The sequence below is a fragment of the Stegastes partitus genome, unplaced genomic scaffold, assembly GCF_000690725.1.
Source record: "Stegastes partitus isolate 25-593 unplaced genomic scaffold, Stegastes_partitus-1.0.2 Scaffold17, whole genome shotgun sequence".
Lineage (NCBI taxonomy): Eukaryota > Metazoa > Chordata > Actinopteri > Pomacentridae > Stegastes > Stegastes partitus.
In genome coordinates, this window is record NW_007577748.1 from 60,836 (window position 1) to 85,493 (window position 24,658).

The 24,658-nt window shown below is 41.1% G+C and overlaps 1 protein-coding gene across 1 annotated transcript in view; it reads left to right on the plus strand.

Moving 5' to 3' along the window:
- Positions 1-24,658, plus strand: part of LOC103364527 (solute carrier family 23 member 2) — a 70,043-nt gene that overhangs the window by 27,784 nt on the left and 17,601 nt on the right. The window contains exons 3-6 of the mRNA XM_008291678.1: positions 10,017-10,174; positions 12,560-12,743; positions 17,477-17,658; positions 20,663-20,780. Of these exons, the coding sequence (XP_008289900.1) occupies positions 10,017-10,174; positions 12,560-12,743; positions 17,477-17,658; positions 20,663-20,780 (642 nt within the window). The remainder of the gene's footprint in view (positions 1-10,016; positions 10,175-12,559; positions 12,744-17,476; positions 17,659-20,662; positions 20,781-24,658) is intronic.

The window sequence follows — 24,658 nt, forward strand, 5'->3', positions numbered from 1 at the left end:
AAGATGGCCTCCAACCTGATGGAGCTTGAGAGGTTCTGCAAAGAGGAATGGACAAAACTGCCCAAAGATAGGTGTGCCAAGCTTGTGGCATCATATTCAAGAAGACTTGAGGCTGTAATTGCTGCCAAAGGTGCATCAACAAAATATTGAGCAAAGGCTGCGAATACTTATGTACATATGTTTTCTTAGTTTTTTTATTTTTATTAAATTTGCAAAAATCTCAAACTTTTTTCAAGTTGTCATAATGGTGCATTTTGTGTAGAATTTTGAGGGAAAAAATGAATTTAATCCATTTTAGAATAAGGCTGTAACATAGCAAAATGTGGTACAAGTGAAGAGCTGTGAATACTTTCTGGATGCATTGTATACTCTTCTGGTCGGTTTCGGAAGGAGTCCAAAAAGACAGATATTATCATGTCAGCTCTACTCTTTGGAATTCCTTGATCTACTTCAAAATTTTGTTGGTGTTTTTTGAATTCACTCGCTCCCTAAGGGTGAGGGGTCTCTGCAAATCAAGGCAAAGGTTTTCTGAGTGAGAAATCACCATATGATGAAGCAGTACTGCCCTGATGGTAGTGGTCTCTTCCAGCATAGCAATGCCATCATCCATAGGACACAGGGGCTCACTAATTAGTTTGATTAAACTCATGTGACTTCATATGTTATTACCTCGATTATCACTATATGTCAACTCAGTAAAACACCTGTGGGAGTTTTCAGGCCAATGTGTTGAACAGCGCTCTTTATCAACATCATGAAAATATTAAATTGGGAATATTTTTTAGAAGAATAGTGTTTATTCTTCAGGTAGAGTCCAAGGTGCTTAAAATGTTAGAAAATTGAAGTCTTATCCTACAGTACTTGCAAAAACTTACAGCACTGTATATTTTAATGGAATATAAAGCAAATGTTGAAGTTGTTACAGCTCTTTTTCAGCAGCTGTTGCATATACTAGGCCTGTAATCCACAGGAATATGATTAAAAAATCTGACATCTGATCTAGCACTACCTTTACTGCAAAATCTCACAACAAAGGCAAACCTTTGTTCAAAGTGGGGTTTTTTTTTTTTGTTTTTTTTAGGTTTGTGGTGTGAAGAATATTTCTGACTTAAAGGGAAAAGAACATGATGAACAAAATGTGGTGTTTGTGCTTGGATTCAGAAATCAGAAGACCCAGATGATGTGATTTCAGAGCTGAGCAGTCATGACATTGGAATCCTGTCAATAACACTGCAAAATGCCTACACTTTGAAGTGTTTGTCATCAATCAGAAATTTTTATGTTTTTTGTTGAAGACTTGAAATAATTTAAATAATCAAACATATTGAATGCTGAGATTCTCTGGGAACCCTGACACTAAAGCATCAAACATTTTTCTAAAATTAGCTAAGTAGTCTTGGTGTCTAAACATAGCCAGACAGAGCGTTAAAACAAAAAAACTTAAAGTAAACAATGATTGAAAATGAAACTTAAGCCTGTGAACAGTTGTCCAGCATGGCAGACAGACCCAAGTCTTCTGAGCAAAAGTATTGCTGCTGACTTAAACCACAGGAGGCCTTACAAGTTATTAAAAGATAAATGCAGATACACATTGCCAATAAAATGTTGGGAGATATACTCAGTTTAACACATAGAACAAAAATAGAAACAGAAGAAAGAATTATTGTCCATCCGACCAGTTGGGTCCTATTACTTTTACAGCTGAAACAACTTCTTTTCCCACAAGGATCATTTCCTTTTAGCATTTTCTCATTTTTTATAGCTCAGTGCTCCTCTGCTTTTGTCGCTTCACTGTCTTTGCTTGAGCATTAATTTCCAGGAAGTCAGGACCTCTAGAGAAATTACTGAGGGGTATTCAGACACCTTAACTTACTTGCATTTTAGCTGTTTATATATATATATATCAATCCTCTCAGGTGTGAATATTCACTGGTTTTCTCTGCACTCTTTAATTATAAACTAAATCTCTTTGGATTCTGAACTGGTCTCAGGGAAAATTGGTAGTGACAATTTTTCTAAATTTTCTTATATATAAAATTCCACTGAGCTTAAAGAAACATTCATCCATCCATTATTTATACACCGCTTAATCCTCACTAGGGTTGCGGGGGAGCTGTAGCCTATCCCAGCTGACTTAGGGTGAAGGCAGGGGACACCCTGGACAAGGTCGCCAGACTTTCACAGGGCTACACTTAGAGACAGACAACCAAGCACACTCACATTCACACCGACGGACAATTTAGAATCACCAATTAACCTCAACATGTTTTTGAACGGGCTGCAAGGTGACGCAGTTGGTAGCATTGTTGCCTCGCAGCAAAAAGGTTGCCAGTTCGTGTCCTGGTGGGGGCACCGGGATCTTTCTGCGTGGAGTTTGCATGTTCTCCCCGTGCAGCGTGGGTTCTCTCCGGGTTCTCCGGCTTCCTCCCACAAAGTCCAAAAACATGTTGAGGTTAATTGGTGATTCTAAATTGTCCGTCTGGTGTGAATGTGATTGTGCTTGGTTGTCTGTCTCTAAGTGTAGCCCTATGATAGACTGGCGACCTGTCCAGGGTGTCCCCTGTCTTCGTCCTGGGTCAGCTGGGATAAGCTCCAGCATCCCTATGACCCTAATGAGGATTAAGCGGTGTATAGATAACGGATGGTTGTTTTTGGACTTGTGAGAGGAAGCCGGAGAACCCGGAGAGAACTCCACGCAGAAAGATGCTGGTGTCCCCACCGGGACGCGAACCAGCGACCTTCTTGCTGCGAGGCAACAGTGCTACCAACTGCACCACTTTGCAGCCCCTCTTAAAGAAACAGATCTGGAAATTTCATCAAGGTTTAAAATAATGATTGGCTGCAGCCCTAATTTGACATGTCTCCAGACGTGAAATATACTGGGACTTCCCTGCTATTTTAATGGTGTGTGAAGTTTTTTTTTTAAGAATGCTACTGATCTTTATGGGTTGGAGTTCAGCACCACCATTGTCTGTTTTAGTAAGTATGTTTAAAATCAGCCATTGCCGTGTCAAATGTGGGTTTTTTGTTCTTGATATGATATATTGTCTTAGTTGTAGGTTTTGTGTCGGTGTTGAAAAGAAGAGAAATTACAAAAACATCCAGTTTAGGGACTGTTAACAAAGGTTAGCGCTCATTAACACTTAGGGAGACACGTTTTATTGGTCACTCTAAAGACTCTCTTTTGAACAGGAAAACCCTAGGAGGAAAAGCTAACCAAAGTGGATGAGCTGTAAATTCCTATGTGGTTGACTGACGTTGAACAACCACATGTTTCCATGTCACCCAGGTCACTGGGGAATTGCAACTAGATTCTGGAAACTGGGTCTTCACACATTTATCATGCTAAATCACATACCTAAATACCACAAGAAAAACCTCTGCAGACTCCACTGTTGTCCAGCCACTGAACGTTACGTTATCTGAACGTTGTAGGGCATGTCATCAGGGTTATCGGGTTGTCTCCTCCCTGCATTTGATTTATTTGAAATCATCATTCTCTCAGAAGGCTTACCAGTCACTGCAGCACCTGCACTATATTTAACTTTTAACTATCACACATCCAGACTTACTGTAGACATTCTCTAATTTTAAATGTCAGTCAGTCATCTCATCAGTCACTCCATCCAGCCAATGGAGCAGGTCAGAATGATCTCAATCTTGACAATATAACTCATTCTGAAAGAAACAAAAATAGTTTGTTTGAAAGCAGGTCTTTAAACATAAATAATTAATTTAAGAAAACGTTCATTGGCCCTTTTAAATTCCTACGCACTTTCTGCACAAGCTTGCTTTAAATGATAGGGCTGGTGTAATGATTTAGTTTTGTTATTCAGAAACTCTTGTGGAAAGACAGAACAATGAGTTAGTTTGTTTCTCTGAGCTATCCGTAGTCCTGTGCCTCTGTGTCCCTGAGCCCATTAGTACCAAATGAAATTACACAAAACCAACCTTTTCTAAGAAGCTGCTGAACTGTTTTCAATAAATGCTGCTGAAAGAGGAGGAAATTTAAAAAAAATCTTTGCGTCTCTGAGTCAGTTATGGATTTCAATGAACGTGTGTTCATGGTACTAAAGGAACATGCTGCAATTTTGCTCGACAGCATATATCTGGCAGTCACAGTTGTGTTACAACTAGTAACACTCCAAGAGCCACAAATGAAACAAAACTGAAGTCAAACCGGGTTGTGTGTGCATGTTTATTAATCACTGTCCTTCAGACTGTGACTGCCAGATACCTGCTGTCGATCAAAATTGCAGCATGTGCCTTTAGTACCAAACACATTGTTTGTGTTTATAACGAAAATCCATCCATGTTTCACATTTCCATTGATTCTATACAGACTGTCATGATTAATACAGAGAATATATAAAGTATTCTTCCCCCTTGAAGATATTGTCAATTAGCTAAATAAAATAAAATAAAACAACAAAAAAACAAAACTAAAAAAGCACAGATTCATGAGGTCTTTAAGTCAGCATTTAGTAGATGCACCTTTGGCCGCAGTTACAGCATTGAACCTGTGAGGGTAGATCTCCATGAGCTTTACACTTAGACCAGGGGTCGGTAACCTTAAACACTCAAAGATGCTGCGGCTCATATGTGCCAAACATGCAGATCATTTCCACTTATAGTGTAGCACATGCAGAAGAGATATGTGTATTTATAATACACTTAAGTAGCTTCGGAGCTACTGTAAATAAAAAATGAACAGAAGGAAAAGTAATTGCTCCACTAAGGCAGAATCAGAAGTTGCTTTTTGTTTGTTGGTAAAATCTATGACAAATATATGCCAGTGACAGATCCATCTGCTATTATGAAATCTTTGCCTCTGAATTTGGCCTCTGTTCATTATTTTTTGGATTTGAGTCAAATATGACCACAGTCAAAGCTCATTTTAAGCGTACAGCGCTCATCACTACACTACATATTCAAAACTAGTAGAGAACTTGCCCTTAAAACTTGACAAAAGTTTTGGTCATTTAGATGCTTTCAGCTCCACAACCCATTAATTTAATTTACAGTGCAAGTGTCACTTTCCATGTGCAAACTGTAAATACACTGAGATTTACACAGCTGAAATGAGGGCCTTGTATGAATATCAGACGAATACATTTGCTAGAGATGACATGAGGCTACCACAGCACAGACCACCTTTCTCAACAAAACCTGCTTACTATGTCATGAAACTGACCTCAGACAACTCTTTGAATTATGGGAATGACAGGTTTGAAAATACCCTCATAAATCTTCAGAGGCCTATCAACATCTGTCTTCAATCTTTTCCCCCCCACTTAGTTCAAATTCTTTTGGATTAGCAGCAATTCCCACCATCACCAACACCACCATCCCCCTCTGCAAACACATGAGCAGAAATGTGGGACAGTTAAGCTTTGATTTTGAGCTGAAGTTCAAGATGTGGAGGAATATCTTGGTTTAGCTCCTTCAACCAGCTCTGTACAGATGGTCATGGTGTCAAGGTTTAGTTGGCTGCTTGACCCAAATTCAGAAAACAACACTCAGGAGAGGTGGAATGAGAGAAATGAGGTTTATTGCAAAAACAGAGAGCAGTGATGACGTTGAGAACAGGTGAGGGTTTTACCAGTCGTGAGCTGATGGTCCAGGCAGTCACAGTGAAGCACGGAGGGAAATGCAGCTGGAAACACTCGGAAGGAAACACTCGGAAGGAAACACTCGGAAGGAAACACTCGGAAGGAAACACTCGGAAGGAACGGCTTGAAATGGCCATGTAGAAAGACACTCAGGCCCAGACTGAACATCCTCTTATACACAGAGTGACGAACTTAATGAATCGCAGGTGTGTAGCCCACACACCTGCAGGGAAGTCACAGAAGGAGAGTTCCTCCAGGACACCCTCTGGTGGACGCCTGGAGAAGAACATAAACACAGGGGCCAAAACCACTATTCCCTGACATCACCCCCCCCCCCCTCAATGGCCACCACCTGGCAGCCTAGAAGAAGCAAATGCGTGAAGCATCCAAAAAAGCTCCAAAATGAGCCAGGTGGGTGGAGGAGGGCCCGGAGGAAGGTCCGGAGGAGGATCAGGAAAGAAAAAAACAAAAAAACAAAAGGTGTCCAGAACTGTCTGGCAGATAGTCCAACAACTTACAAAATAGAAAGGTCCAGAGGCCTAGGATCGGACCAACAAAGTGCACAAAAATACATATTCCTCAGGCAGGTGGGACAGCTCAGGAGGACGGCCTGGAGGCTGGCCGGGCAGACGGGGTCGCTCAGGAGGACAGCTGCAGAACCACAGAGGTGGTTGAACCTGAGGTCGGGCTGGAGACCAGCGGCGGAACCCATCAGCAGGCCAGCGATAGATGAGACGGAGACCCTCGGGCGGTCGGGCTGGAGGCCGGCGGCGGAATTCATCAGGAGGCCCGCAATAGAAGAGATGGAGACCCTCGGACTGTCGGGTTGGGGGCCGGCGGTGGGACCCCTTAGGAGGCCGGACAGGAACCCAGAGACGTAGGAGGCGGGATCCCTCTGGAGGCCGGATCGGAGGCCGGCGACAAAGGAGGCAGGATCCCTCTCGAGGCTGGACCGGAGGCCGGCAACAAAGGATCCCTCTGGGGGCCGGCGACGAAGGAGGCGGGATCCCTCTGGGGGCCGCCGACGAAGGTGGCGGGATCCCTCTGGGGGCCGCCGACGAAGGTGGCGGGATCCCTCAGGAGGCCGGCGAAGGCGTAGGCGGGATCCCTCAGGAGGCTGGACAGGAACCCGGAGACGTAGGAGACGGGATCCCTCTGGAGGCCGGACTGGAGCCCGGCGACGAAGGAGGCAGGATCCCTCTCGAGGCTGGACTGGAGGTCGGCAACAAAGGAGGCGGGATCCCTCTGGAGGCCGATGACGGCAGAGCGGGATCCCTTAGGAGACCGGCGAAGGCGTAGGCGGGATCCCTCAGGAGGCTGGACTCGGGCCGGGGGCCGGCGAAGGCGGAGCCCCTCTGGAGGCCGGACTCAGGTCAGGAGCTGGTAATTGTTACCGCTGGCATTTTTACCGCTGGCGTTTGCTATCAAGCTTCTAGCATTCCACTGCAGAAAGTTACTGTTTAAGCTTTTGTTTGCAAAGGTAGCCCTGACACCTGTTGAGATGACTTTGGCTGGGAAGCTGTCTGCTCACGTCTATTTCTGTTCTTAAGCTCTTCAAAAACATTCTCCCATTTGATATCTTTAATGCCCAGGTACCTTGCAGCACTTTTTACAACAACAGCAGTTTTTTCAGACCTATACTTTGCTTGGTATGTACAATTTATAACTTCAACAATAAAATACAAAAAGTCTCTTTTTAACAATCAGTGTATGCTCATCTATAGTTGAACCTTTCTTAACCGTTCGAGCGTGACTTAACAGATTAGACTAATTTTGCGCTCGCTTTGCTGCTTCAGCGTAAGACAGCTTTCCCTCTGCTCTAATATGCTGGATTTCAGCTGCTCTCTTTCTGGCCACACAGTTCCTGTGCCCAACACTATGTGCTCCCCCACAATTGACACATTTCTCTTGCACCCCTTCTACACACGTTCTGTAGTCATACTCCCCTCCACAACGGCCACAGGTTTGGGTACCTTTACAATAAGCAGCTATATGACTTCACCAGCACTTTAAAGCCCACCTGATCCATTTTCCTCCACACAACTCACAACCTTTCATTCACATCCCCTGAATCACTGCCGTGACTCAGCACTCTCTTTGCTCTTCTCTGACTTTCACCCTCAGTGCTGACACGCTCCTCCATACTATCCTCACTAAGGGCCCCCTCCGACCCTTCCATAATGTGATCGTTTACAATCTCCTTAGAGATAGTTGTTTGTTTTATCAAAGAGATTCTTTTGATACAACTCACAACCAATTTCAGCTTTCGCGCTCAAACCAGCGACGTAGCTCTTCTGGCGTCACTCCGCCGACCAGGCCCAGACTGAATGGTGAGAGCTCCACAGAGTGACGAACTTAATGAATCGCAGGTGCGTAGCCCACACACCTGCAGGGAATCAGTCACAGAAGGAGAGTTCCTCCAGGATGCCTTCTGGTGGACGCCTGGAGAAGAACATAACACAGGGGCCAAAAACCACCATTCCTTGACACATGGGAGCAGCAAAGAATTCTAGACTTGTTGTGGGTCCTTTGTCTAATTTTATTCATGTCTCTCACGTCTTTATTGATTTATTTTATAAAAAGCTATTTGAGCCAGGGCTGCAAGGTGAATCAGTGGTTAGCACCGTTGACTGGCAGCAAGAAGGTCACCTGGGATCTTTCTGCATGGAGTTTGCATGTTCAATTCAATTCAACTTTATTTGTATAGCGCAGTTAACAACATATGTCATCACACAGCACTTAACAAAGTAAGGTGTAGATCTTACAAATTTAAACAGAGAACCCAAAAATCCAAAGTAGTCTTTGGACTCCTTCTAACATCGGAGGGAAGGAACCAATGCTATAGCAACATAACTAAGGGACAATCTAATGTTCAGGTTCTCTATTCAGACATGTAGAGTGTGGTTTTTTATTACCTGACAGTTTCGGCGACAAACGCTCACCTTCTTCAGAGATGACAACTGACAGCGAGTGATGTGTCAGCCGGGGCGGTCGGGTCTTTTGGGCTCGCCACGACACACCATTTTGGTGTGGGCGTGGCTTGCCCGGCGGATCTGATGCCTCAGCTGGGCGTGCCGCAGGTGCCGGCTGTCAAAATCTGCCGGCTGACACGTCACTCGCTGTCAGTTGTCATCTCTGAAGAAGCCGAGCGTTTGTCGCCGAAACTGTCAGGTAATAAAAAACCACACTCTACATGTCTGAATAGAGAACCTGAACATTAGATTATAACTAAGAAGACATGATGAACGTTTTCGATTTATAACTAAGGGACAGTTCAGGTGATCCTGAGCAGCCCTAACTACAAGCTTTATCAAAGAGGAACGTTTTAAACATAACCTTAAAAGTAGAGAGGGTGTTTGCCTCCCGAACCCAAACGGGGAGCTGATTCTACAAGAGAGGAGCCTGATAACTGAAGGCTCTGCCTCCCATTCTACTTCTGGAAACTCTGGGAACCACCAGTAGACCTGCAATCTGAGAGCGAAGGGCTCTGTTAGGATGATACTGTGCCATAAGGTTTGAAGGTAGAATGGTGCTCGGTCATTGAGAGTTTTATATGTTAAAAGCAGGATTTTAAATTGGATCCTTGATTTTACAGGGAGCCAATGAAGAGAAGCTAATACAGGAGAAATATGATCTCTCTTACTGGTTCCTGTCAGAACCCTGACTGCAGCATTTTGGATCAGCTGAAGGTTTTTGAGAGAGTGCTTCTCCCCGTGCAGCGTGGGTTCTCTCCGGGATTCTCCTTCCTCGCGCACAGTCCAAAAACATGTTGAGGTTAATTGGTGATTCTAAAATTATCTGTAGGTGTGAATGTGACTGTGTTTGGTTGTCTGTCACAGCAGAACTTACATTTTCTGATGATACTAGTTGTTTCTTTGAGCACCAAAGAGTACTCTGGTTTGGAAATTACCTAAATCTTCTGACATTACCTCCTACTTTGTATAAAAACTAACACAAAATTATAACTGCAATGATTTGTAAATACATTTCACCTGATGAAGAAATAATGCTAAAAGACCATACAGCCTAATTCAGTTAATTTTGTTTGCCAAAAATATTTTTTTTGTAGATTCTATCCTGGATTTTTCAAAACAAAAAAATAACAGTAAATTTACTTTTATTATTCTGTGTTTTCTAAAAGACGCTGCATTATTTTTAGTTAGGAGTTCATCTAGTTGGATGTTAGCATGTTACTTTTCAATTATACCTTGCAAATAGTTTCTGATAGTCTCAGTTTCAACAGAAAGCATTAAAGGTAAATGTCTGTATTTTTCAGAAACACATATACACATTACGATCAACACACATCTGGGTTCAAAATAAATCTAAAAGCTGTGATTATTTTGGTCAAAAGCAATATGTTTTCTCCCTTCCAAAGTGTTTTTATTTATCCATTTTCCGCAGCATTATATCCTTGCTTTCGGTGGCATCATTGCAGTCCCACTGATCCTGGCTGAACCACTCTGCATAAAGGACAACAATGTTGCCAAAAGCCAGCTCATCTCCACTATATTCTTTGTGTCAGGATTATGTACGCTGCTGCAGACGGCTGTTGGAACCAGGTAACACCCTCTTACTGTTTTACTGCACCAGCGAACGAGGGAGAACCAGGCTGCACAGAGTCTACACATGCACACACGAGGAATCCTGCTTTTGTGAAAATTCATTAGGTACTCTCACCCTGTGTTGAGTACTAAATATTTCTAATATTAATAATAGTAATATTTACAGTATTTGATTTATAGGTCCCCCGAGGTAAAATTTTTTTTATTCTTTCACTTCTGCCATTCCTCAAGCTCACCCTCCCCCCAACTAGTTAGCCTCCCAGCTTTTAAATCTGGTAAGAATTCGATTCTGGTGCAACGTACAGCAGCCCGTTTAGAAGAGCTATAAACCAGGGGTTGTACAGTAATGGTGAAGTGAACCAGCTTTGTAGGATTTTGAGCTGAGAAACTGAACGACACACTGTAGGGACATTTGAGACTTTAAATAATTTGGTGAAAAGAGGCTCAATAAGGAACTTAAAAGTAAAAACTGTTCTCTGCATACCAATGTTTCCCATGAAACTAACCAAGTTACGCATTCAAATGTCTTGATAATTCTACACCACCACTACCTCTAGAGGTTGCGGATCTAAGAAATCTCCACTCAACTCTTCTATTCATTCGAGCTGGAGTACACCAGCCTACCTACAACTCTGCTCAAACACTGTAAAATGACCCTGTGCCACACAATGCTATAGTGCAATACTGCAGTAATTTAGCCATACATGTTTAAACCAGAAACTGATTCAGAGGAAGATTAGGTTAACAGTCACACATAAAATCTGAATGTGTGTCTTTCAGACTGTCATCAACACTCTGCAGTTTCAAGGTGGAAACACATTCACATATGGCACCAACTGATTATTTAGCTCTTAATATGTCTTCTAACCCATAAAAACACCATGTGGACAGATTGACAAGGTTACAAAACTTGTTTTTGCTAGAGATGGTCTTTAAGATTTCCAGCAGCTGCCAAATGAATGACAATCCCAATTTAAAAAGATTTCCTTTATACTCTGGTAGATTAACCTTTTCACCTTTGTCCTGCATGTTTTACATCCCTGATACAGAGGAATCATTTCTTTAATTTATTAAGGATTATGTGATAGCATACCTCTGTCCTCCTACATGTGCGGCTTCTTTGCACTGGTCCTTTGATGGTTTCACAAACTTCATGTCTTGACAGAGCAGAAGTGAGTGGTTTAGAAAAAGCCTGAAGTAACAACCCCTGTGATTGTTCACGTGGATTTAAACTGAGTCAGTTTGCGTCACACTGAGTGGACGGGAGACTTTCCCTTTCAGAATAAGTAATGAGCCTTGTGTTCTCTAAAGTTTACATGGCTTAATTTGCACCTTTACTTTTATGATAGAGTTGTGAAACCCCACTAGCCATTTGACACTTTGATTACAATAATCCTTTTGAAACTGCTGCATTAATCTTTATGCGTAAAAAAAAAAAAAAATGTTTGTGTGAAAGACAGTGCAGCTGCACAATACAGTACAGGGCTCCACATACACATTCTTCTGCACTGCTGTAACAGTAAGCCTGAGCAAATAACTAATGCTTTTGTTTGAGTTTTCCACCCACATAGTTTGGCAAAAGCTTAAAGGAACACAAATGAGATCCCAGCAAACACTTTGACATTGAATAATAAGTACGTTCATCTTTATTTTCATTGCACCTTTCAAATTGTGGTTTGCACTCTTGTGAAACAAAAGAATATTTTAAAAAAACAAAGACACACAGACAATACCACACAGAAAATAAAGTATGCTTAAAGTCAACAGAGGCAGAGAAATTAGTACATGTACATGCACAATCCACAATATTTCCTGCAAAGCCACTATAAAAGATTTTGTCCATTTAGGTTTTGAATAGCTTCAGTTTGAGCAAACATGTACAATCACATGTTTTCATGAAGCTCTTATAAGCAAGAATGTGGAAATAGCTGCAGGGAAAAGAAGAAAATTGTTCTCACTTTAAACGGCTATTTGAAGGAGTTGCAAAGAACAGAAAGTTGGTAATGACTGATCTATCCGATGATTTGTGAATTTTAAACTTAAACCTCTGGGAAAGGGTGTTCTGAGACAATTAAAAAACAAATTTCTATTGTTGTATGATGTAGCAGCTACTGCCTGTACTACTATTTGTAAAATCCTTGCCGACATACGTTGTCAGAATCATTAGGAACTCAAAAGGGGATTGTCCTTTAGGTCCTTGTGCTAATAATGTTGTGTTTCCTGACCAAACTCCCAGTCACTGAGAAAAGCAACCTGCTCATTAAAATCCTCCACTTTCTGGCTTGTTTTGAGCAGATCCAGGTCACCCTAGTCTGCAGAGACCTGACATCATTTACACCAGTGACTTCTGACCTTTAACTCCATCACCTTACTGATTTGCAGGTTACCGATCCTCCAGGGTGGGACCTTCAGTTTCATCACTCCAACCCTGGCCATCCTTGCTCTGCCCAAGTGGCAGTGTCCAGCTCCGAAATCACCTGTCATGCTGTCCATGCAGCTGCAAAATAGCACCAGCTCATTGCAAACGGAAAATTCTGACGAGATCTGGATGTCTCGAATGCGTGAGGTGTGTAAAATATTCACTTGCATTAAAGGATGACTCTTCAACATATTAAACTTGAAAATTAAAATTGAATGTTGACACTGACCAGTGTACCTATATTTAATGCTTCATCATTTAGGTTCTTATAAAGCAACCCTTGTATGTTTGAGGTGCCTGCATGGGCTGTCACCGGGTTCTCCGGCTTCCTCCCACAGTCCAAATACATACTGAGGTTAATTGGTGATTCTAAATTGTCCGTAGGTGTGAATGTGAGTGTGATTGGTTGTCTGTCTCTCTGTGTAGTCCTGTGATAAACTGGCAACCTATCCAGAGTGAACCCTATAGCTGGAATAGGCTCCAGCCGCTCCGCAACCCTATAGTGCAGACATCAGCAAATGGCGGACCTCAGTCCGGTCCCAGACCGAATGATGGTTCTGTCATGACCTGTGACCAATCACTGATAAATTCACAAGAATAGATTTTTATGGAGCATTTTTTTTCCGACGGTTGCAGCTATAGACACCGGGCGCTGCTACTCCAGTTAATATGGCAATAGCTCCACTCAGTCGAGCCAATGAAATCGTTTGGTTACCCTGCACGGCCAGCGTACTGCCACAGCTCGCTGCCAATGCCACTTTGCACTGCCTACACAGCAGAGCAGAGAGGAAGAGAGAGTGATGACAGCATGGCTTGCAAAAGCAGGAAGGTTGATGAGGAAAACCGTTGCTTTGAAGATGAGTGGACGGAGAAATGTATGTTCATTCTTCCATCAGGCAGTTCACAGCCAGTGTGCCTCATATGCTCTAAAAACGTGACACTACGAAACAATGCACAGTTTTTTTGAGCAAAGTTATCCCCTGAAGTCCAAGCTGAGGGCACATAAAATAACTGAGCTGCAAGCCCTGTATGACAGATCTATCTGACTCATCACCACATTTACAGCCCAGCAACGTGCAAATGAAACCTTTTATTTATTGTTTTCTGAGGATGTTGACTTTTTTACCTGAAGTGGAGGCCTTCAGTTCTTTAGGCTGGGACCTCTTTAAGAGATAAAAGGGTTATTCAGCTCTGTTTGCATTTTTTTAAAATGTATTTTATTGTGAGGTTTTTGTTTTCTCTAATCTGAAATAAAGGCCTTGATTTTTTTGCCTGGGACAACTTATATATATGGTAAAAGAGCTAGCTGTGCACTCAGTTAAACATATCCTTCACTGAAAATAGTGTTGCCGAAACCGTGAAAATGTGTCCATAGGGGAAGGCTATAAGACACAACTGGACCTCGGTTCAGACCTTTTACTTGGAGGAAATTAAAATAACTGGACCTCAGTGATTTTTAGTTGAATACCCCTGCTATAGAGGATTAAGCAATGCTTAGATAATGGATGGATGGATGTTTGAGGTTGAAACTCATCCTCACATTTAGTCAGTAACAGCTATAAAAAAGTTAGGCCAGTGTAAATAACCACAGGCTCTCTGGGCCAGAGGCAGGATTTTGAAATACAGTAAGTCTCCTTGATCTTATCACCAGTCCAGAGTGAGATCTGAAAAACTTGTAATTTCGGCCAAACAAAAACAAACAAGTAATAAATAGTCTGAAGACAGATCTAACCTGTTCTACAAAGTATCCATTGCAACCCCACCAAATGGCGAACAGCAAATCCTACATCCACTTTATAATTGTATAAAATGGTCTCTATTGTCAGTGTGCTACTCTCTGCAACTGATGAAGAATTTTGTTTTTTGCATTTTTTATTTCAATTAGTAGAAGCGGTTAATGTAAGCATCAGGAACATTTGAAGCATCTCCTAAATTAATTTCAGCTTAGCATTATGAGTATTTTGTGTCACTATATATGTGCTCCCTGTCAGCATATACTTACCACACCTTTACATATCATGATTGATTCAATTCAATTCAGTTCAATTCAATTCAATTCAATTCAATTCAATTCAATTCAATTCAATTCAATTATACTTTATTGATCCCTTACAGAGAAATTTCATTTACAGTTACATCCCATCCAAGAAACATAAAGACAATAACTGGGGGAGACAGGAACTGTCGGGTCTGGCAGCCTAACCGGCGCCCCTTATCAATTAGAGGAAAAAGGAAAAACAAGAGGGAAAAAATGAGGGGAAAAAAGGCAATTTCCAAACTAGGCTCCTCCAGGGGGAGGGCACAGTGTGGGATTCGGAAAAAAACACCTCAGCACATCAGCAACATGATAAAACATCACAACAAAACTCAAGACTTGCGCATGTCGTAGTGGGGGGAGGGTGTTGGGGAGGGGAGGTGTCACAGCTCAGACACTGGGGGGAGCGCACAGCCACGAGGCACGTCACATCAGCCCACAGCATACTGGTCTGTGACGGGGGAGGGAGAGGGGGTGGAGAGCCAACCAAGGCGTTGAGTCCAGGGGTGTGTGTGTGTGTTGTGTGTCTTCGTGTATGTGTATGTGTAAGTCCATGGACTTCATTGCCACCCAGACTCAACAGTGTCTCTGACATCTGATACAGGTGACGAGACACAGCCGTTGCCGTGGAGACGAGCTCGAAGAGTTCTGGTCCAGAACAAAGTTCACAGGAGAAGGAGTAGGGTAGGGGAGGGGCAGAGCATCCATCTGCATAACATCCAGGAGAGTGTAGAGGTATCAGCCTTCCAAGGCCAAGGCCGAAACGGGGGATAAGGCCGACTTGCAATTTACTGTCAGTCCTTAGAGTCCCACTGATTCTCTCTGTGATCCAAAATCCGAATTTGATGTCCCATTACATCCAGATCGGGCTGTTCAACTGCTCCAAGTTGGTGCCCATCTTGCGAATCAGTTCTGGAACCCCTTCCAGTCTGTGATTATGTTCGCATGTCGCTTGAGTCTGTGAGTTGACAGCCTGAAGCAATCCATCCATGATGGGCAGCTTGTCAAATGCCAAAACCGCTGCCTCCGTCTTCCAAACTTTGCGATAAAGCAGGAACCCACAAACTCCAAACAGCAGGAAGCCTGTTATCATGATCCCAATTAGGTAGACGTCTTCAACATCCTCCATGGAAAGTACAGAGAGGCACACGACCCTCCACACCTGCCAGGAGTCCATTGTGTATCCTGCTGCAAACGTTCTGTCAGGCTCTCCTTTGCCCAGTCTTCTCGTCGAGAAAATTTGATCAATTGCGTTGAGAGACCAACTGATCAAATCCATGATTCAGGTTTTGGAATTTTGGAGTGAAATGCAGAGAGAGGCTCTGATAGATTCAGACAAAGACAGCACAGGACAAAGAGTAGCAAGCAGGGCAGATAAGGGCCGGGAAGGAGCAAGAGAAAAAGCGTCCGCCTTCGTTGAGAGCAGGAAGAGAAGGGAGTTGATGGAGTTGTGACAGTTGTTGTAGGAGATGTTTTACTCTGATTGCACGAACTCTTGAGTAAAGACCTATTTGACAAGTTCTATTACTTTATATTCTTTGATGAAAGTGCATGGTGAGATTTTAAATAGGAGTACAAGCAGCAGTTCATAAATTTTGCTGGTACCTATGAACATCAGGTTAAACAAGTTCTACTCACATTGGTAGCATTCGTGCTTTTATTATTATTATTATTATTAGTATTAGTATTATTATTGTTATTATTATTATTATTATTATTATTATTATTATTATAACAATTTAATTTAAGACTTGACATGTTTGCCAGACATGTTGTCACTAGTTGGGAATCTCAATACATCTGCAGCTCTTGAAAATTCTGAAAAAGCATTGGATAAAGTTTTCTTGAACACTGCATTGCAAGGTATTAAAAAAGTCCTAAATTTCCTTTCCAAAGGTTCATATAAAATGTTTTTGTGAATGATTTTAGCAAAAACTGTCCAAAAGTATCAGTGTTCCAGGCTCTGCTATGCATCCAACCATTTTCTTGTATGAATCCATCTTTGTGGGAGCAGCAGACTAAGCAGGGCATTCCAGATGTCCCTCTCCCCATTAATGTTTTTCAGTTCAGGGATCCTGAGGTGTTAACAGGCCTGAGATATGTGATACCTCCAGTTAGTTCTCTGTCCACTCCTAGTTGGACATTCCTGGAAAAAACTCCAAAGAATGGTAGCCCAGGAGGCAGTTACTGTACCCTAGTCAATCTATAGAGGAAACTCATGTTGGCAGCTTGTAAGCACAATGTCATTCTTTGGGTCATGAATTAAAACTGCTGACCACAGGTGAGTGTTTGATTGATTGGCACATCAAGATCTTTACCCACCAGTTCAGCTTCCTCTTCACCACAACAAACTGGCACAACACTGATGCAACTCTTCACTCATGAACAAGATATTTGAATTGTTACCCATAACTCAGAGCTTTTACCTCAAATTTATTATTATTTTTTGTAGGAGCTTAATCCATCCATCCATCCATCCATCCATCCATCCATCCATCCATGCGTATTTTGTGGCTTATCCTCTTCCAGGCATGTTTAGTGAAAAAAACAAAAAACAAAAAACATTAAAGGTAGATAAATTATTCTAATCCTCATCACCTGCTACAGCCAGGAAACAGTTATTATATTCCTTGAAAGAATCCCTGGATCTGTCCAAATACAAGACCTTTGTTTTACCACTGAAAACTCAGCAGTTCTGCATCTGAGGTTAGATGCAAGGTGCTAAAAAGTCAACCTGAAGGATTAGAAAGGCCAACGAGTGCAGTCTGTTTACCTGTAGATACTGGCTTATGTATTAGAATGTGTATATATATATATATTGTTCCTCTTGCCTTGCTTTCCACAGATCCAAGGAGCCATCCTGGTGGCCTCTCTGCTTCAGATCGTCCTGGGCTTCTCTGGGCTGGTGGGCCTTGTGCTCAGATTTATCGGCCCTTTGGCTATCGCTCCCACCATCAATCTAATTGGTCTGTCACTGTTCATTGAAGCTGGAAAGAAGTCAGGAGGTCACTGGGGAATTGCTGCTCTGTGAGTGGATGACTTTTATCAAGTTGTTGTTCTCCCACCATTCTCCAGAATAGCCTCTACTTCTTATGATAATTCTGGTTCTACTCTGTATAACAAAGTGCTTCTCAGGTTAAAACACAGTTTAAATTCATCACATTTTTAAAGAAGACAGGTTGGAGAAACAAAATCTTGGGTGTTTACTTCAAAGCATTTTCATTTATTTATTTTTTTTTATCTTAAGGAAGGGACTTAAAGGAGGTCACTGGCTCAGCTGACCTGATTTCCTCTGGTAGATTGTTCCGCAATGCTGCTGACTGCGAATGCTCTGTCCCTGTTTTTTGTTCCAGCCAGGTCCTGAAACAGACAAAACACTTATTTGTTCTTGATCCTAATTCTTGGAATAGACATTTCACGTAGTCTATGAGCTCTCAATGTCAAACATCATGTAGTGTCTATATATATATATATACACACACTCACTGAGAACTTTTTCAGGTACTCCATATTTATAACGTGGCCTCCCTTTTTGTTTAACACAACTTAATGTCTTGGATTCCACACCATGTTGTAAACCTCCCTTTCTAGTCCATGTTGACATGACTGATTACATCATTCCATAGCTTCACAAAAATGTTCTGCTGAATTCAGATTTGTTGACTGGGGAGGGCACTTCCTTTTTCATGAATGGAGTTCACTGAACTCCACTGCTTGAGATGGCTTTAGTTCTGTGACATGACACATTAGACCAGTAAGAAGGAACTAGTAGAAGATAATACATTCTGGCTATAAAGGGATAGACATAGTCAGCCCTAATTCCCAAATGGAATGTGGCATTCAAACCATGGTATTAAGGTGGCCCACAGTACTAAGAAAACAATCCCGTCCCCATTACAACACCACCAACCTGAACTGCTGACAAAGGGCAGGTTGGGTTAATAGACTCATGCTGCTGCTGCCAAATTCTAAGCCTTACCATCTGCATGCTGCAGCAAGATTCAGACCAGGATCTGTTTTTCAGTTGTGCAGTGTTGGGAAGACTGCAGCTTCAGGTTTCTGTTGGCTTGACATGGTCTTCTGTGTAGCCCATCTGGGTAAAGCCTTGCATGAAGCATGAACATACAGGTGTACAGGTGTTCCCAACAAAATGCTCGATAAGTGTAGGCATGGACTACATGTACACTGAGCTGATGCAGTCTAATACAAAAACTATGTAAAATATTAATATTTGAGGACGGCTAAACAGAATTCATAACCTTTTGGAGGCTGTCGTTTTGACTACTGTTGGATTGTACTTTGGATGAAGTTGGTTTAGAAGGAATGAAGAAATTGTAACACTTGAGTGAAAAATAAAATTCTGTACATATGTGAACATAGCAAAATAACAGCAGGAAACTTTAACACAACAAATACGATACAGTAAGATAACATTGAAAACTGAGTAACATTCCAAGGACACAAAGTCCTGTACACTCCATCCATCCTGTTAACACACTCCAACACTATGTAATTATTTTATATAGCCAATTCATTTTGTGTTTATTTGCCTGTTTTCCACCCGATTTGTTTCTTTTTCTTTTTCTTTTTCTTTTTTTTTTTTTACAGCAATCATCCACCTCATCTTTACAACTGCAGCCTCTATAACTCAATGTTCCACAAAATCTCTCCCTTCATTTACCTGTGACTCTGCTCTGTGCAATCCCATGAAATCTGCCTTCATTTACCGCTGCCATCTCCAGATAATGCAGACTAACCTCATTACATACAGTGATCCTTGTGGGTTTTAAAAGGTCCAGCACACTCACCTCCTGGTGCCATATATGGATGGTAATCAGTCATATCCTTCTTAGCCTCAGTGCTTTGCCCCACTCCACAGGAGTCTCAGTACAAGATCCCCACAGCTTGCAGGAGCACAGGCATCTTGTTGCTGTAATTCAAATCTTCCAGGGCACAAATCATTGAGACACTGCCAGTCTTTTATAAGACACACTGGAGGGTGAAATGATGAAGGCGATTTCTGAATCATGATGTATCGAAAAAAAAATTGACTACATCCTTCTTCTTACACGTTCACGTTTGAGGATTATTCAAGACTGAAATTTAAAGCAAGATATTACAAATGAAATGAAATGAAAAATACTTTATTCATCCCAGAAGGGAAATTCAATTGGATGGGATATTAACATCTGGTTCTCTCTTTGATAGACGTTTTCTTTATCAAATCACTTCTCCATTCATTTGAGCATACAGTATATCATTAATATCATGGCACAGATGGGGCTTTATGTTGAAAACACTGCAGGAGTGGGGGCAGTTTCAGATTCTCCCAGCTATACAAATTGTGAAGATAAGGGCCCAATATCAAATCACCATCTCCTCCATCTTTCTCTCCTGACCCCTAACAAAACCACTCAGCTATTTGGTCTGTCATATAAGATCAAAGCACACATTTTTCATTTCAAACATGCACTGTATTGATTTTGCTCCTGCTGTGTAGGGATCAATGTGTTTACAGTGTAAATGTTCACATTAATTTGAGTGACTTGCCCATACTGTATGTGAAACACAGTGGAGCTGAAAAAGGAAAGACTTTTTTTTCTTCTCTGAAATAAAATATGCCTTTCAGCCTCGCCTTGTTAGATGTTCCCCAACTTTCCCACTGAAAAAAAACATGCACCTTGACACTATTAGTCTTAAACAGAATTTCATGCACAATGTGCAGCGTGTTCATGTGCAACATGAACTGTTTCAAGCACAGCAGGAAATGCCATTCAAAGGCAGGAGCTGTGTGTTTTATACTCTAATGGCCACTTTTGCCGCACCAATGCTGTTACTTACCCAAAGCATTTTCCAGTATCATGTACTGTGTAAAATGACATGTGTTCACTCACTTTGAACTCCTTTTAACAGTGATATATGGAAGCATGCCATGTTTGAGTACAGTTACACTAATAGCTGTAAGCAAAGCCAAGCCTTGGGGTAAATGACTGTGACTGACATATTTTACCCTGTATTGTGTTTTTCACAGCACGGTCTCTCTGATCCTCCTGTTCTCCCAATATCTCAGCAAAGTCAACGTTCCAATGATTGCTTACAAGGACAAGAAGTGGAAGGTTTTCCAGTATCCGCTCTTCAAGCTCTTTTCTGTGAGTTTTTTAAATGTATTTCAGGATTCACAAAGCCTGTTCATAATGTCTTTGTCTTACTTAAAACTTTACATTTATAATTAAACATACACTTTAAAACATCATCTGATATCAAATCAAAGTATGAATATCCACATTGTGGACTGAATAATTTTGACAAAGATAATGGTATCTTTAAGGCACATTAACAAGGTTTTAAAAATGCTTTTTCCCACAGGTTATACTTCCACTATGCAAGCACACAGTGTCAATGTAGTTTGTAGAGTTGATAACAAGAAATAACGTATAAGTCAAAACTTTTTAATTATTGTCTTGTGAATCTTTCAAAAATGTTCACCATGTTTGAACACCCAAATAGCAGTTTTTGTAAGTGGGAAAATATAGAAACAACACAACATATTCTATAAAGACAAAAACAAAAACAAACAAACAAACAAAACTAGAGTGTTGCACAGGGCAAAGGTTAAAAGTGACAACGATACAAAATCAGGTGCTCTTCAATACTAAAGGCTGTAGCCACAAGACATGAAAAAATGATGAGTGTCCCACTTCTTCTCAATGGAAGGCCTTGTTGTTGGTCTTCATCCAGGGTGTCACCCAGATGAAGAGACTCTCTGTCAACCAATACCAAGCATTTCCATTCATAAGGAGTGGGACATGTATTACTAGTTCTTGCTAACAAAATATCTAAAGTTATGTAAAAAAATGCAGTTCCAGTTGGGTAAGCTGAAATTGAATTTTTCTTGAAACTAGTGATGATACAGAGGCAACCTTGAACCTGTCAAATACTCAATGCAATTCAAAATGCCCTTAAAACTAATTTTGCTTGTCAGCTCAAGTTCTGCCAGGGTTTTTATGGGTGGGTGGATGGTGTGTGGGGGGGAATCTTCCCTTTATGATCTGATGGCCCATGGACAGGTTAGGTCATATACTGTACAAATTGTTAGCCCACCAAAAGTAGATCTGTGAATTGTGATAGTGGGTTATAAAGATTGATGAGCTTCAACGTGTTGGTTAGAAATGGCCCGTCAGGTGTAGACTACCTGTGATGATTGAACAGCACTGATGACTATTTTTTTTTTTAACCTCTAGCCTTAGTTCAGTCAAACACACGTTTTCTGCATATCATCCACCCTGCTTTACACTCATGTAGTTGTATACCCTGTCACTGTGGGGGCTGCCACACACAGTCACAATTTTCTGCTGGTAACTGTCAATCAGACATGCACTGAATGTTGCCTTGGTTTCGATGAAAATGTTAGAGGTTAATTATGGTCCGAGAAGAGATCTGCTTTATATAAATAAGCTATTTTTATCAATACAGAAGGCATATTTCAGACCAAAAAAAAGAGTGATGGCAGCAAATTGAAGCATGGTTGGATGTGCTTTGAAGCTTCTGGGTGTGAATTTGTATAATTCCATGGATGCTTAGAAGGATGATGAGTATACATGCTAATTAAATGCTGACTTGGCGAGTAGACATTTAAGAGAATGACAAAAAAATCACACTGAAGGCAGAAGCTCCTTTAGAGAGCTAAATACCTCTGAGTCAGAAGGTCTTTGAAATAATTTATTAATGACAGCCCTGCACATTTCAGCAGAATGACTCAGTAAGCCAGCCTTTAAAAACAAAACAAAACAAAACAAAAAACCCCAAAGGTCTCTGGTTCATAGAGCAAAAAAAATTCCCTATTTGACAATTTATTCGTATTTCTTCTTCATCATCAAATTATGCCACTCAAAGCATCAACTGCTGTGCTTTACAGAATAAAGAAATGGAGTCAGGCATTATATTCGATCAAAGAGTGAGCCCACATAGTGTACGAGTTTAGCTGACATTCAATACTACACACAGTGTCTTTGCCGAGTCCTAGTTATCACCAAGGAATCATATGATGTATGACATACAGTACTTTGGCACTTCAATTCAATTTTATTTGTATAGCGCATATTTACAACAACAAGTCATCTCATAGCGCTTAAGTCACATTAGATGAACACACAATATGTAGTTTAAATTTGTGCTCTGCATAAATTTCATATAAGTTGCTTGGTTTATGGATCCTATAATCATCTCCTATAGTTGAGGGTGTCAAGATGACATCAAAGCAGACGTTAAAAATGTCATAAGTTCGCTTTGCTGCCAGGTTTTTCTTCCCTTGAGCTACTGTTTGACTGTTCTTGAAGAGGCCTGCAAATGATAAAAGCTTTCTCATGCACAGTTCTTCACTCACACATAATCCCTGTACAAATGCAAAAGGGATAACACACCGGTGCCCAAGGCTTATGGTACACACACACATAAGGGCTCAGATTACAGCAATGCCTCACAAAAATGACATTCCAACACAACTGAGCTGCACCTTCATTTATGTTGGAAAAGAAACATAGTTTCTCCCTGAAAGGTAAGACTATGGCATAGTTGGAAACATTTCCAGTTTTGGACAGCCACAAAGTCCATGTTCGAAGGACAGGGGTAGAAAAATTCGCAACAGGACTTTCACCCACCAACTGGGGTTTATGTCCAGTATGAGACCATTATTCTGAGGACTTAAAGATAGTCTTTGGTGAAAATCAGTTTGCCTCTACCTTGTTAAAATGTTTATATGATATTTTGTATATGCTAGAAGAAGGGGAAATAAGTGTGCCATGGCTGAGCAGCGCCACTTTGAAACTGCAGCGTACTACTGACAGTCTAAAGAACCTAAAGAACCAATCCAGTCGGCTTGCAGCGTGGGACTTTCCGGATCACTATTCTTCCTCAGAATCGGTTTCCAGTTTAAACATACATGGATGAGTTACTCCAATATTAAAAACTGTGATTGTATAGCGTAGTTTTACAGCATTTGAACTGAATCATTTATTGAATTTCCCTTCTGGGATCAATAAAGTATTTTTCATTTCATTCATTCTTTTTTCATTTCATCATGGATGAGCTGGTGTGCTCAAGCTGCAGTAGGTAGGAAGATGTGGGTTAAGAAGGAGGTGATGGAGTTCTTAGATCCGCACATTTTTGAGAAAAGACAAACTATTTTCTAACATAGAAAAAGATTCGTTTCTAGGGGTTAAATCAATAGCTCACTCTTGATCTTCATTTTTACTTGCTGTGTTGTCATATTTAGGCACCCAAAGCACTTGATTAGGTTAAGGAAAAAATATAATCTTTGGCGTAAAATAATCCCTCTCAAGACATGTTTGAAGCCTCTCATTCATCTTCTGGGCCACCAAGGGGATGAGTCCCACCCATCCAATATGTGGTCGGTTGGATGAAAAGGCGCAACAGTTAGAAAGAAATTAAATAAAAGGCAAATGCACAGTATACTGAATAAAGACGTGTTTGTGATATAATATGTTTTAATCAAAATGTAATCAAGAATGTTCATTTGTGAAGCAATGGGATTTTTAGGAGATAAGGCTACAAACTTAAAACAGATATATAACAGTACAGCAGTGAACATACTAGAATGACATTGTACTACTAATACAGCATTAAACATGGCTGTATGACATTATTATCATCATACTTGAACAATTTATGATGATACAGGACAAAGCAATTCCCTTCCAGGAACACATTCTTTAGATGATTCTTACTCAACAGCTGGGGTTGCAGGTAGGGGTGGACTGCTTTATTTTTTTGAAGATTGGACATCACTGGTTTTTGATAAAAAATTAAATAAATGGCAAATAATGCTGGCTATGTATGCTACTTAAGGCTATTATTGTAAGTTTATTATATATGTTACTCAATATCTTAAGTGTTTAAAATATGCAGTGATACAAACTCTTCAGGCCCTAGGGAGTTGTTTAAAAGAATTTTAACAAAGTTGGTTAAGCTTCAATGTACCAAGACTTTTTCTATCTGATCATAATTTGAA